Genomic DNA, 14,365 nt, shown 5'->3' on the forward strand with positions numbered 1-14,365 from the left:
ACGTGTCTCTGTCTGTAGCACAACACTGCCGGGGTGAACTGTGAGCGCTGCATCCAGGGGTTCTACAGGCCTTTCCAGGTGCCACCCGAGTCACCATCTGGATGCATACGTGAGCTGACGTTTAACAGCTTGTTGCCACAGCTTTTAACAGGCCCGACACCTTTTCTATGAGATGCACAGAGCAAGTCAGAGTTCAGCGGCACCGTGGATCTTCTTATTGTGTAGTTGGTGTCTGCGATTGTTGACACGGCTTTAATGGTCCAAGGCTGCTGCTCGCTGTAGAAATGGGCCACAGTTGTGTTTACCTGTCAGAGGGCGCCCTCGGCGCTTTGAAACGTAAGCCATAAAATCCTCCGACCCGATGATTACTGGCTCCTCTCATTTTTACCTGATGGATGGTTTCAAGCTCTCTGCGGCAGATTTCTCTCTAGCCTCCTAATCAGTGGTGTTCGTTCGGGTGCCTGTTGAAAATAAACAACAATACGACCTCATCAGCCTGCAGATGCGACGAGAGGACCACGGCAGGGTGTGAAATGGGCTCCGGGAGGTGCATCTGCAAGCCACAATTTTCCGGCCACAACTGCGACGTCTGCGCCGATGGTTACATTTACTACCCTCAGTGCATCCGTGAGTTGCGTTTGGTTTTATCACACAGGTTGCACGCATTTATTTTTAGTGGGTCTGATTTTGGTCTGTTTATGGACGCTTGGTGCAGAGATAAGGATCACGTTTCTCAATTCAGCAGTTGTGCTGACTTAAAACAGAGTGACACCAAGCTTTTATAGGTCTCAGAGCAGGAATGCACGTGAAAAGTGAACTGCAATGACTTTAATTAGCTTTTATAACGCAAACATGCATGAGAGTTCTCTTGTAGCTGCACGCTGACGGTCAGCGATGGGTTGTTTCTTTGCACTCAGGATATCCTGTGTTCACCACATCCACCAAATCCCCCGCAGGACCAATTGTTGGTGAGTTCTGCTGTATTTTTCATATGAATTCTTAGAAAAATCCCCCCAGCTGACGTTTCTTTCCCACCACGCAGAACCTTCCCCCTGTCCTCCGGGATATTTTGGCTCACCGAGCTGTCAGCGTGAGTGTAACTGGCCCCGAACTGTTACACAGAACCAGCGACGCTACCTGCTGCTTATTGTTTTTAGTGTGTTTAAAAGAAATGGTGGTTTCTTTTAAATCACGCTTCGCCCATCGAGCCTTTGTTCAGCCTACAAGCTGTTTTTATCTGAGGAAAACCAAGAGACTCGAGCCAAATGCAAAGAATTAGGACAGATGTAAGCCAACAAAGTGGTGCAAGTTTGTGCAGGAACACCTGAGGTCAGTCAGATAAGTCACATCTCGCTATGCACGCTATGTCGTGTTTGTACAGAAGGACGATCATTTGTAGTCTTCAAACATGACTCTTCTCCCTCGGCGGCAACATTGCTTAAACGATCACGTGTGACAGCGGGATGTGAGTTCAGATGGTCTCCGAACACTCAATCGGGACCTTTCAGCGAGATCTAAGCCGTCTATTATTAGTTGCGGATCTTGTTTGAAATTCCCTCTTCTGTTTTCCTTCAAGCCCCATGATTATATTATTATTATGGAATTTCTGTTGTCACAAAGACCCTTTGCCCTTGGCTCTTGATGTCTTCGGATTTGCTGAAGAATGCAGCCAAACAACTTTTCTTTAGCTCATTTCCAGAACATGTCTTTCATCCTCTGAGTGGACAGAGATGGAATTTCATCAGCAGCCTTTGAAAAAGAAGATTTCTCATGCGTTGGTGCAGCCGCGGGGCGAATAACTCTGGAATCTGGTCTCAGACTCCTCTGGCTCCTCTTAGATCGGTGGACACGGTGCCGATAACGGGGAGACCAACAAATGCTCGCTGATGCATCATTGATCGACAGGATGGATTCTTTTTAATCATGGTTGTAATGAACATTCCTCATGTTTGTGCACAGAGTGTGTGTGTGACTACAGAGGGACAGAGCGGGAGGTGTGTGACACGTCAGGCCGCTGCCTGTGCCGCCGGGGGGTCGCCGGGGAGCGCTGCGACCGCTGCCAACCAGGACATCACTCCTTCCCATCCTGCCAGGGTGAGTGTGACAGAGGTAGTCATGTGATCCTTTAAAGAGGCTGTGAACATGCACAAACACGCTCGCGCCCCCGCAGGCTGCGTGTGTGGCGGCGCTGGAGTGGCCGACAGCAGGTGCGGTCCGAGCGGCCGGTGTGTGTGTCTGCCCAACTACAGAGGACAGAGCTGCGAGGAGTGCGCACCTGGTTACTACGGATACCCAGAATGTGCCGGTGAGTGGCGCTCCGTGCGCGGGGCGGTTGGTCACACGTTTCCTGTGGGAAACGCGGGATCTCGGCTCGGCTGGGTTTATTGTGGCCTCTTCTCACGACTCCGGAGCAAACGTCCTCGTTCTCCCACACAAAACATTTGTTGGCATGTTGATTTATTATCAGGGAGCCGGAACATGAGTTACATGTGGACAGCTTCCTTTTATGGTATCATATTCCCAAAAATAGACAATTGGGAATTACTGACTGCAGGAAACAGGAGCCAATTTCATCTGTTCAGATCTTAGATTTGCTGAAGCCTAATAATAAAACATGAGATTGTTTCCCATCCTCAGCCTGCCAGTGTTCCACAGAGGGCTCCTACGGTAACGTCTGTAACCCAGTGTCGGGCCAGTGTCTGTGTCTCCCCGGGGTGGTGGGCCAGCAGTGTGACCAGTGCGCCTCTGGACTCCGCTTCCCCCAGTGTTCAGGTAACCACAGGATGAACCACAGTCGTCTTTCTCCAAGTCAGTTTGAGTCACATCTGCAGCAGTTGTCCATCTGGAATCATGTGACAGGGATGTTTGGTGGGATTCAACAATAAATAATGCTAAAAAAACCCTGTTTTAAGACATATCAGAGGGGCGGGGGGGGGGGGGGGGGGGGGCTACATAAACGACCCAAACCAAATATTGAGAAGGAAAAACCCAGAATTTATGCATGAGGGACCAAAAACAAGTTGATAGGGCAGCACTCCACAGACAGGTACCTCGTTAATGCCTCGTTAATGCCTCGCTAACGCTGGAAAACCCCAAGGACGGCCTGTAGAGCACCGGTGGGCCGCCACATCCAGGTCTGGACTGATTTCGGCTCCTTTTCTGCCTCCAGGCTCCATCCATGGGTGCAACTCAGCAGGAAGCGCGGTCGTCGATCCTCTAACGGTGCCTAACTTTTTGTCTGCTAAATCTCCATCACAGTCTAAACGAAGCACTAAACTTGTAGCCATGTTTTGTTTAGGTTGTGACCGGAAATCTAAAGAATCCACACGCTCTGCTTGTTGTTTCAGGGCTCCTGCCGCTGTCTGGAGAACGTAGAGGGAACCCTGTGTGATAGGTGCAAACCTCTCTACTGGGATCTGGCTGTAGTCAATCCTGAGGGGTGTAAAGGTGAGACAGGAGAATCTGCTGCCAGGCCAACGCTTCATTATAGCGTCTATTGGCTTTGCTCCATTTCCTTGACCTGCTAGCAGGTCCGTAACTTTGTCAGCAGCAGAAAACCTGGAATAATCCCGGGATTTCTCTGCTTGGCTGTTTTTGTCGCTGGCTTTGAAAAGGCGCTGCGGTGGTACGTCTGTGGAGATCTCTGGAGATTGCAGGGTTTTGTGCTCCTGGGTCTCACCTTCACGTCTGACAAAACCCTGTAATCAGAGTCTATTCAGCCTCAGCCCAGCTCTGCGTTGACGCAACCTTTTCCCTCTTTCTCCCCTGCCAGAATGTCAGTGTGATTTAAAAGGAACCCTGAGTGGTGTTGGGGACTGTCAGCAGGTGAGGACCCTGCATCTGCTAGTGATACACATCTGTTCATCAAGCTGTGATTCACCTGAAACAGTCAGTGGAGCTTCGAGGGCCTGCGTCAATCACGGTTCTGTGTGTTTTGTCTAGAAAAGTGGGCAGTGTCGCTGCAAGCCCAACGCTTGTGGACGTTCCTGCAACACCTGTAAGGACGGCTACTTCCAGCTGCAGAAAAAGAAATACTTTGGCTGTCAAGGTGAGAAGGTCACCGTGCACGTTTAGGTGACATGTAGTTACAGCCAGCCTCCAGCAGAGGCATCGCTTTCACGTGGGAATATTCCAGCCTCCTGATCCATCTGTCCCACATCTAAAGTCTGCTCATGATGGATGTTTAGAAATGCAGCACAAAATGTGGTGCTGACTTTCATCCCAAGCGTTGCCTCCTCTCTAGATTGCCAGTGTGATGTCGGTGGAGCTGTTGACGTGTCCTGTGACGAGACATCGGGACAGTGTCGGTGTCGGGACAATGTGGTCGGACGTCAGTGCAGCGAGTGAGACACGTTAGAGTCAATCTGAAAGAACAGAAGGTGTCTCCAGAATTATCCTCTAACACTGCTGCTCCTCCACTGTGTCAGGCCAGCACCAAACTACTACTTTCCCACCCTCCATCATCTCAAGTTTGAGATGGAGGACGGCGTCACGCCCAATTCCAGACCAGTACGTTTTGGGTTTAACCAGCGGGAGTTCCCAGATTTCAGCTGGAGAGGTTATGCTGTAATGTCTCCTGCACAGGTTAGGACAGCCAGCGCTCCCATTCTGCCTCATACACTATTAAATCTTACTATTATTACTTTCCTCCCAGTCTTTCCTCTCTGTGATTGGTTGGCTTTTACTTCTGCCCTCTTATTCCTGCTTACAACACAACCACAACCAACAGGCTGATGCGGGAATGTGGACTGTCTTAGCAATAACGCTATCTCTCTTCAGCCAGAGGTGATCCTAACGCTTCCCCTCGGCTTTCCTGGCCCTTTCCATATTGTAATACGCTACTCGACTCCCCGTCAAAAGGGAGACGCGCACGTGAGAGCACGGATCTTGCTGGTGGATGAAGCTGGCTTTCAGTCTTGCTGTAACTGTAAGTGACGGGCCTGCATTCCTTTGGCTTTATCTCCCTCTCCTCGCCTTTTCCTCGCTGTCTGTTGATTAACCCGCTCCGTTTGATCTGCCACCCTGATGCAGCATTAACTTTAACCCTCCATTTAACACCTAATCTGCTCCCCCATCCCACCGCTCAGCCGTGTGTCATCCCTGTCCCTGCAGAGTCAGGTCAGAGTAACAGTGTATGTTGACCCCAGAGGCAGCGGCCCGCATTTGTTTCGCCTGGTTCTGCGTTTCATTAACCTGAGCGGCGCCGGAGTGACTGGTAGCATCAGGGCTGCCGATAACAGAGGCGCTGCAGGTGAGGGCGCCACTGACATCCAGTCACATCACGTCTAACCTACCAGCCATCGCATCAACCAAATAATGTCTGCGTAGATGTTTGTGGTGCTCGTCTGCTCTCGGTCATCATGACATCACACTAATGTCCCCATGGGTTCCCACAGGGTCCGATCAGAGTAGGGAAGTAATATTCCCGGAGAGCCCCTCCCCGTCCTTCCTCACTGTCCCGGGAGAGGGCTTCGCCCAGCCCTTTGAACTGACTCCCGGGAAATGGATCGTTCATTTAAGAGCCGAGGGGATCCTGCTGGTGAGTCGGCGCCGAAATCGCCACCGAAACTGTTAAATGAGCAATAAATCGTCCGTCTCCTTGTGTCTCGTCGTTCTTTTTGTGTTGTATCCCATAATGAAAGCCACGCTGTCTCTCTCGTGCCACAGGATTATTTAGTGCTGCTTCCTCAGGATTACTACGAGGCCCCTCTGCTGCGGGAACAGATCACCCAGCCGTGCACTTACTCGCCCACAGCAAGCAGAGATGCAAAGTAAATCCTCCAAGTTTCTCCTGTGTTTTTGCGTGCACACGTGGTGATGTTGCGTGCACACGTGGTGATGTTGCGTGCACACGTGGTGATGTTGCGTGCACACGTTACTGACCCCCTGCAGCCATGGACACCCACAGGAGCTGAGGGTTTATAGATGTTCTGACCCAGTACTTACCCATTTAACTGCTTCTAGCACATCAACTCTGAGGAGATGGTCTTCATTTCATGTATGATAGATGCCAGGTTGAAGAGAAAATCAATCTCACCTCATGTTTTGCTTGATCGTGTAGAAAGAGCACTCTTGGGTCCCTCTACTGCCCCCAACAGTCCACTGGAATCATAACAACCACTCCCCAGTCAGGGTTATCATTAAAAAACGTTATTTTCGATGTGTCTAAATACTGGTTTTAAACACAAAAGATGGTGTTATAACATCACATCACCCTTCTCAACTGTCATATTCTTGTTTTTTTTGTCTTGCAGCTGTTTGTTGTACAAGCACGTGCCCCTGGACGGCTTCAGCTCAGCACTGGGATCACGAGGAACGCTCTCCAGCCGCCGCAGGCGCAGGCGGCGCAGACAAGCACATGTGCGGCGTCCCACCCCCGATCACCCTGAGATGGCTGTTCTCAGTGGGAGACAGGTACAGTCGGAGCACCGTATAGGCTTTATTAACTTTATTACAGGCCAGACTTTGGGCTTTGATTGCTTCGGTTGTGGTTTTGCAGCCTAAATACAGTTTAGGTGGGATGAAAATGAATGAAAAATGATTTGAATGTTTGTGTTCTGTAGTCAAACCTCCAACTCAATCTGCGCGTGGCCCGTCCTGGGCCGTATGTCCTGATCTTGGAGTACGCCAGCGAGGTGGACGCTGCCCAAAACCTCAACATACTCATCAGTGACCAGTCAGGAGAGTACGTCCCTGCACGTGCTAACGTTTACAGTTGTACCTACAGGTGAGACACCTCTCCAGTCGCTTCCTTCATTCATGTAGATGTTGCCTCTCAGCCTCTGTGCTCTGCCACTTGCAGCTTCTTGTGCCGGAGCGTCGCCCTGGACGCCAGCAACCGTGTGTCTGTGCTGCAGCTCTCTCACAAGACGGAGGTTCTCATGCAAACATCAACAACTTCCTTCCTGCTGGTGAGGGAGCATTTCCACCAAAACCTTCATGACGCCAGTAAAAAGTGACTTATGAGCTGTGTGTGTTTGGCTCTGCAGTACAAAGTGTCTGCAGTCCCTGCAGAAGAGTTCTCTATGGACTATGTGGAACCAAAGCCGCTCTGTGTCTCCACTCATGGACGCTTCACTGAAGACAGGTATTTAATTTGGCATTTAACGTCACTTTTCATTTGATATTGCTGCACTCCAGCAGAGCATCAGGGAGCTGGAGGTAGAGATACAAGCCATCTGATCGGTATTCACTGATGAAGCCATTGACATGAGATGTTTGTTAAAGTCACAGGGAGAGCATGGACATTAACATTAATCTGACCTCTAATGGTCCTGCAGCCTTTTAGATATCTGAGATGCTTCTGGAGAGATGGACCTGCTTCTGAACTCTCAACCCCCCCCCCCCCACACACACACACACACACACGCACACACTTTCTCTTCTGACTTCTGAACAGTTTACTTGTACACTGCACATAATGAGCAGGTTAGGTGGGACAGTTTCAGGTGTGTGTAATGGCTAGTGTGCTCTCCTGTCATTCACTAAATGATGTACTGGGAAGAGTTCGGGACCTTTGCCAGGAATGGCCACAAAAAACGTTACAGTTCCAACTGTGAATTTCTTAAATCCTTCCCCTCGGTGTCTCGTAGTCATTTACTTGGATTTAGAATCTACACACAGACATGCCGAAGCCTGACATTAGAAAGTACTGTCATTTGAAGCTCTCCCAGTTCTCTTTCACCACCTGATAAATGTTTTTTTGTAGCCTCACAGATGCTTTTCATTACTTTCCAACTATATTTAAAAATGCCCCCCCCCCCCCTTGTCCTTCCACTCTGACGTCCTTCCATTAATGCACCCACGCAGGATCTTTAAAAACATGTTCAATATTCTCCCAGAAGTGCACAGTTGATGTGCAGTACTGCTCACTGGCGGAACTCAATGAGATTCCTGAGGGTTTCATGGCTTAAAAAAGGGAGATTACAGGAGATTAATGTCTTTTCATTGGTCACAACCTCTGACTGGTCACTGACCCCTCCGCATTAACACCTCTACACAACAACCTTCACAATCCACAAGTTTTTGGTAACGGCCATTTTCTGCTGTTGAACGTTGCCAGTCGGCACTGCATTCAGAGCCAGTTCGAGAGGCCGGCGTCGGCCCGGGTCCTGTATGCAGCACGGGATGGACAGCTGTCCTCGGCACCGGCTGCTTCTCCGCAACGCCAGGAGGATGTGAACTGGAGACGGAGAAGGCAGACGGTGGTCCCCGGTCCTGATGGCGTCCTGCTGAAGTTCCCTCAGGTAATTCCAGTCGTGGTGCAGCCTCTTCTCTGCTGTTCATGTTCCATTTCAGCTTCTCTGCTCGGTACTGAAGACTTCATGCTTTCTCCAAGACGGAGATTACTTTCACTCCCCAGGAGCCCCTCAGGGGCCGATACGTGGCCTTGATGCATTATCACCAGCCTGAACATGCCTCCTTCCCCGTCGATGTCCGCGTGGCTGCGGGACGAGAGTGGAAGGGTGAGTTTTCTGGAGGAAGTGGCGTGCTCATCCTGCCTCCCATTTTGTCAACTCTAACCTTGTTTAACCTCTTTTGCAGGGTCCTTGAATGCATCATTCTGCCCTGCTGTGTCAGGCTGCAGGAAGGCCGTGCTCACCAATGGACAAACTGCCCTCGACTTTGATGGGGATTCTTGGCAGGCGCCAAGCATCGCTGTGACGGTGCCGCCAAACAAGACTCTTGTTGTGGTCAGTAGTCGAGGCAGCGGCGCTCAGGAGCGAGAAAACCTCTTTGAGTAAAGTTTATGGGTTGGAGGGAAACAGTTTCATAGCGCCGTGATCCAGGTTGAGTTTCTGCCTACGTCTCCTCTTGTTACGTCAGTTTCAACAATGAAAGCACTGTTTTCTACCTTATAGCTCAACACGGCTTTATAAAGGATTTGAGGCAGCAGCAGGCTCAGCTTTTTCTTCTACCTGGTTCCATCTTCTGGAGTCAAGCAGAAACATTTTGTTCCTCCCCTCTAGTGTTGTTCTTTCACCTTTGCAGCCAAAACAGGAACCCAGAGAGTGTGTGTTTTTGCAGTGCCTTATAACCAATAGCGTCTTTCTAGGATTATATCCTGCTGGTTCCTGAGGGCAGTTACACTCCGAAGCTCCTGAAAGAGAAGCTGGTGGATAAATCTGCAGATTTCGTCCAACGGTGCAGGAGCGAAGGCTTCCATATCGAGTATGTATCCATGCAGGTTGTGTGTGTGTGTGTGTGTGTGTGTGTGTGTGTGTGCGTGTGTGAAGGAATGACCCAAGTCTGAACAAATTGTGCCATCTAGCTGTGAAAATGGCATTTAAAGAAAAACATCTTTTATTCTCCCTCAGCCCCAAATCCGCATCGCCGTTCTGCAGAGACTCCGCCCGCTCGCTGGCAGCGGCCTACAACGATGGCGCTCTGCCCTGCAACTGTCACAGATCCGGGTCCGAGGGGTCGAGCTGCGATCCGGCTGGAGGACAGTGCGCCTGCCGACCGCACGTCATCGGGCGTCAGTGCACAAAGTGCGCTTCGGGATACTACGGCTTCCCCTACTGCAGACGTGAGCCCGGCTCCGCGAGCGCTCCTCCCTCTGTCTGCCTGTAGACGTTCCCTCAAACGCCTCCTCTCTCCCGTCTGCAGCGTGCGAGTGCGGCCGTCGCCTGTGCGACGAGGTGACGGGGAAATGCATCTGCCCCCCTCAGACGGTGAAACCGTCCTGCGACGTGTGCCAGGCCCAGACTTTCAGCTATCACCCCCTGCTGGGCTGCGACGGCTGCGAATGCTCTCCGACCGGAATCGACGACGCCACGAGGCCCGACTGCGACCGCCTCACGGGACAGTGCAAGTGTGTGAAAGCACATCAGTGTGTGCAGGTGGCCTCGGGTTCTGGATCATTGTGTCTGGCTTTTGTGTAGTTGCAAGCCTCGGATCAGCGGGCGCCGCTGTGACCGCTGCGCCGCGGGATACTATCGCTTCCCCGAGTGTCTTCCTTGCAACTGTAACCGCGACGGCGTCACTCCGGACGTGTGCCACCCAGACAGCGGGAGGTGTCTCTGCAAGGTGACTCCTTCTCGTCCTCCTGTCCCCTCGTGGACGTTTTTGTCCGCGAGGCTCTGAGTGGCGTCATTGTCGTGTTTGCAGAAAAATGTTGCCGGCAGCAAGTGTGACGCCTGCAAGGACGGCGGCTTCTACTTTGACCCCTCCAACCCTCACGGATGCACCAGCTGCTTCTGCTTTGGAGCAACTGACCAGTGTCGGAGCTCCAGCCTCCGCAGGGGGAAGGTGTGTCCTCTGTTCCTGCTTCTACAATCAGCTGTTTCCTCTTTTAAAAAGGAGATGAATTTGGAATAAAGTGTTTATATGAGCGACAGAGATGCAAACCTGCATCATTATAACCCAACTCTGTTATTAGTTTGTGGACATGGACGGCTGGCGCCTGGAAAGCCTTGACCAGGAAGAGGTTTCGTCGGTCCTGAACCCGGTCAGTGACACGGTGGTGGCGGACGTCCAGGAGCTTTCACCCACAGTCCAGACTCTCCACTGGGTGGCGCCGTCCTCCTATCTGGGGAACAAGGTAATCCAAATGGAGTGACATCGAGTTCCCTCCACTCTTACCTTTGCCACCATTGTTTAGCCAGAGTCCAGGTTCTGTTCCAGGTCCACGATCCCTGCCCTTGACCCACATTCTCCCCTTCTTCCTTCTCGCAGGTTTCATCCTACGGCGGTTTCCTCACCTACCAGGTCAAATCTTTTGGGATTCCAAGCGAGGGCATGACCCTGATGGACAGGAGACCTGACGTCGTGCTCACCGTGCGTGACGCTGCCAGACCTCCCTTTACCGCTTGAGCAGAACGACGGCTCATTAACCTTCTCGCCATCTGTCCCTAGGGTCAGGGTATGACCCTGGTCCACGTGGCCCCCCAGGTCCCCCTTGCTGATCGGCTGTACCAGGGCAGAGTTCAGCTCTTGGAGGTGAAGCAAACATTTCAACATCTCCTTCACACTCTACCCACCACTTCCATCATCATGTTGAAGCTCATGGACATTACTGTGATCCGCAGGGAAACTGGCGTCACGCTATCAACAACAGGCCCGTTTCCAGGGAGGAGCTGATGATGGTCCTCGCTGACCTGGTTGGACTCAGGATCAATGCTCTGTACTTCACTCGGAGCCAGCGACTGAGCTTAGGGGAGGTGGGCCTGGAGGAGACAACTCGGGATGGGACTGGAGGTCCTGGAAACACAGTGGAGCAGTGTTCCTGTCCGCCCCAGTACACCGGAGACTCCTGTGAGGTGGGGCTCATTTCTCCTGGCACATTAACACGTAGAACGATGTAGCATCTTGGTCTGGGTATATAGCTGATGTCAGTGGTGACTCTGATCTGGGTGGAGAGAGGTGTTGAAAAAGACATCTAAGGACTGAGATCTCCTCATTTTCACAAGGTGTCTCGACACGCCTGAACTCAGCTCCACACCCTTTTGAGACAAAAAAAAATTCCTGAGTGAAGAAGCCTCAGGTACAACGCACTGGAAAAATCCAACTGGAAGAGCCGCAGAGCCAAACAGAGTCGCCCCAGGCTGGGATATGATGCACAATCATGCAGACATAATATTAGTGATTTTATAGCCCAAACCACTGGCGTGGCTACAGATCCCAGAAACGTAATGTAAACAAACGCGGTGTCGTTGCTATGGAAAAGCCTCACTCCAATCCTTTTTATCCTGGGAATGGTGCTGACTAGACTGAGCCTGTTTGTGCTTCTCAAATCTGATTCGTGCACACATGACTGTGCACAGAAGCTGGTAGAAAGTGGGCAGAAATCCTCCCAAGCTTTTTTTTCCCTCCGACTGTAAATGAAAGGCTTATCGTAACGCCGCGGTTCCTCGGCGCCCACCAACTGGTGGGGAGCGTAAAGGAAGACTTTTTGTGTCTGGAGGCGGAATGACAGGCCGCCTCACCTCGTCCCAGGGTGTGTCCAACCCTGAAACACTCTGCTGAGCCTGTGAGGGCAAGAGTCCAGCTGACACACCTTTGTCTGTTTGCGTGATTCAGGTGTGAGTTTTGTGTCTGAGGTCTGACTTGTCTCTGAGTCTCGTACCGTTACGCAAACAGCGGCGTACACCGTACTACACGTGCACGCGCGCAGTGCTTTACATAAACACGGCAGCTTTACACTGTTGTGATTTTTCCTTTCTTCACTTCTGTTTGTGGAGTTCTCTTCTTCTCCGAGTTTTTAATCTCGGGCTGATGGAGGGAAAGAGGGAGAAAATGCAGGAGAGCATGTGAACACTTGCGTGTGTGTGCTTGTGCACTCGCATACACTCACGCCGGGCGGCAGTACTGACTCAGGTAGGATATGGGGCGTGTCCTCCACATGCGTGCACGTATGCAGGGGTGAGTATGCGCGCTTAAGAGGCTGAGACGGGGAGAGCGGAGCATTATTTCACACAGACTAAACTTTAGGAATGTCGGATACACACATGGGGAGGTGGCCGGTTAGGGGACTATTGCTGCAGATGCTCCTGTGTTGGACTTTGTTGGAGCACGGCTACGCTGGCCCCAGGCCGCACCAGAGAGGGCAGCGACTCCGTTTTCCCAGGCAACCCTATGGATGGAATGACCGGACACAGAATCCCGCACGACACGACCGGGGAAGCCAGAGGATCGAGTATCCGTCTGTGAATGATGACGGCGGCCAGTGGGTCCGCCACCCCTCGCTGTTCGACAGAGGGCAGAAAGTGGTTTATCCCTCTCTCAATGACAATGGTGGCAGTGGTCAGAGTCAGGTAAAAACACACGACGGGTCTGTTGTGGCTCCGTGTCTGGAAGTTCGACTTGACGCTGTCTGAAAGGGAGAAAGGAATGATCGAGCTGTTAATCATTCTCCTCACGGGTCAGGTTCCTCTGGCAGCAAGTCCTCACACGTTGTGCAAGAGCTGGGAGACGAGCTTATAAGAGTCTTAATGAAGCAAAAACCGAATCTGAATTTGAGGGTAGAGTCTCTAGAGTCTCGGAGGTCTTTATAGGAGAGACGCTGCTGGTTTTAAACTGCTAATGTGATGTCATATTTAAGCACTGTGCTACAAAAGACTAACAAGACAGTTTCTGTAACTCAGCAGTTATAATATTGCCTCTGAAGACCAACTCTGCACATTTGTGGGCTTTACAGTCATGCATGAGTTGTTTACATCCAGGTTATTTGTTTGTCCTGTCAGAGATGTTCCCCTGGTTACTACAGAGAGGACAGCGTGCCCTTCCCCGGCCGCTGCGTGCCCTGTGAGTGCAACGGTCACGCTGAAGAGTGCGAAGATAAGACGGGGAGATGCCTGGTAAGGAAAAATTTCCTTGATATTCGGAATTTTCAGAGCAACAGCTGCTTAATTTGGCTCCTATGTTATTGTGACCTTTGACCTCAAGGGTCCACAGCGACGCGTCATTTGTGTGGACGCAGCCGACGCGATGGTTGCTTCTTGATTTCCTTTCGTTCCTTTTCCTTCCAAAATCTTTGTTACGCAAGGCTCTCGAACAGGCCTGCGTGTGCACGGATCCACCCGAGCGCTGGGAAACGCACCTGATCAGGACGCGCGCACACACACACACACACACACACACACACACACAGACACACACTGGTGTTTAATAAAATAACCGAATGGCGTTGGGTTCTTTTGTTCTGAATATCCTGTGTTGGGTCTTTTTGGTGTAATAAAGACATCACTCTATTTCTCAGAACTGTCGGTACAACACGGCGGGAGATCGATGCGAACGCTGCAAAGAGGGTTACTATGGAGACGGCGCTCGGGGGACGTGTAGAGTCTGTCCGTGTCCATTCAGCGTCTCCACAAACAGGTGGGTGCCAGTCGGTGAGCAGCTGTGCTGTAAATACCTCTACAGACGTTTCTCCTCCATTTGAAACCTCCGTCCTCTGTTGGCAGCTTCGCAGTAGGTTGCAGAGAGGTTTTTGGAGCCTTCCAGTGCATCTGCAGAGACGGCTACACCGGAGACAGGTGTCAGAGGTGAGTGTCGAGGCCTTGCTGCATGTTGCACCTTTTGGAACGTTGGTGATTCTTAATATTTCATCTTGTGTCCTTCAGCTGTGCTCCTGGTTATTTTGGCGATCCTCTGGCGCCCGGAGGAAGATGTCAGCCCTGCCAATGCAACGGAAATGGCAACAACTGTGATCCCAGGACTGGAGGTTAGCGCCTCGGCGCAGAATTTCAGTGTTAAAGGTGAATTTCTCATGCGGATTCTGTCAGTGATCCCGAATTTCTTTGTTTTATGGTTTCCTCAGTTTGTAAGAACACACTGGAACCAGGAGACACAGACGAGCACTGCCAAGGTGAGCCCACCCAAAACCGAGCCCACCCAAAATCAGAGCGTGATAACGACGTGCCAT

General features: G+C 51.3%; 1 protein-coding gene across 3 annotated transcripts in view; it reads left to right on the forward strand.

Moving 5' to 3' along the window:
- LOC101071175 (laminin subunit alpha-3-like) overlaps positions 1-14,365 on the forward strand; it is a 32,114-nt gene that overhangs the window by 8,520 nt on the left and 9,229 nt on the right. For 2 of the 3 annotated variants that reach the window (XM_029830399.1, XM_011618783.2), the window contains exons 9-45: positions 19-109; positions 496-627; positions 918-968; positions 1,043-1,090; positions 1,960-2,094; positions 2,171-2,305; positions 2,638-2,772; positions 3,170-3,222; positions 3,348-3,447; positions 3,773-3,825; positions 3,943-4,048; positions 4,244-4,343; positions 4,428-4,584; positions 5,113-5,251; positions 5,397-5,539; positions 5,668-5,771; positions 6,255-6,414; positions 6,564-6,727; positions 6,803-6,911; positions 6,990-7,087; positions 8,063-8,246; positions 8,339-8,465; positions 8,545-8,693; positions 9,056-9,171; positions 9,318-9,529; positions 9,610-9,814; positions 9,885-10,029; positions 10,111-10,251; positions 10,382-10,543; positions 10,678-10,779; positions 10,858-10,941; positions 11,031-11,261; positions 13,185-13,298; positions 13,700-13,818; positions 13,905-13,985; positions 14,064-14,164; positions 14,261-14,308. In XM_029830399.1, coding sequence (XP_029686259.1) covers positions 19-109; positions 496-627; positions 918-968; positions 1,043-1,090; positions 1,960-2,094; positions 2,171-2,305; positions 2,638-2,772; positions 3,170-3,222; positions 3,348-3,447; positions 3,773-3,825; positions 3,943-4,048; positions 4,244-4,343; positions 4,428-4,584; positions 5,113-5,251; positions 5,397-5,539; positions 5,668-5,771; positions 6,255-6,414; positions 6,564-6,727; positions 6,803-6,911; positions 6,990-7,087; positions 8,063-8,246; positions 8,339-8,465; positions 8,545-8,693; positions 9,056-9,171; positions 9,318-9,529; positions 9,610-9,814; positions 9,885-10,029; positions 10,111-10,251; positions 10,382-10,543; positions 10,678-10,779; positions 10,858-10,941; positions 11,031-11,261; positions 13,185-13,298; positions 13,700-13,818; positions 13,905-13,985; positions 14,064-14,164; positions 14,261-14,308 — 4,534 coding nt within the window. The remainder of the gene's footprint in view (positions 1-18; positions 110-495; positions 628-917; positions 969-1,042; positions 1,091-1,959; positions 2,095-2,170; positions 2,306-2,637; positions 2,773-3,169; positions 3,223-3,347; positions 3,448-3,772; positions 3,826-3,942; positions 4,049-4,243; positions 4,344-4,427; positions 4,585-5,112; positions 5,252-5,396; positions 5,540-5,667; positions 5,772-6,254; positions 6,415-6,563; positions 6,728-6,802; positions 6,912-6,989; positions 7,088-8,062; positions 8,247-8,338; positions 8,466-8,544; positions 8,694-9,055; positions 9,172-9,317; positions 9,530-9,609; positions 9,815-9,884; positions 10,030-10,110; positions 10,252-10,381; positions 10,544-10,677; positions 10,780-10,857; positions 10,942-11,030; positions 11,262-13,184; positions 13,299-13,699; positions 13,819-13,904; positions 13,986-14,063; positions 14,165-14,260; positions 14,309-14,365) is intronic. The other variant, XM_029830400.1, reaches the window with a different exon arrangement.

This window comes from Takifugu rubripes, chromosome 22 (genome assembly GCF_901000725.2).
Source record: "Takifugu rubripes chromosome 22, fTakRub1.2, whole genome shotgun sequence".
In the NCBI taxonomy this organism is placed as follows: domain Eukaryota; kingdom Metazoa; phylum Chordata; class Actinopteri; order Tetraodontiformes; family Tetraodontidae; genus Takifugu; species Takifugu rubripes.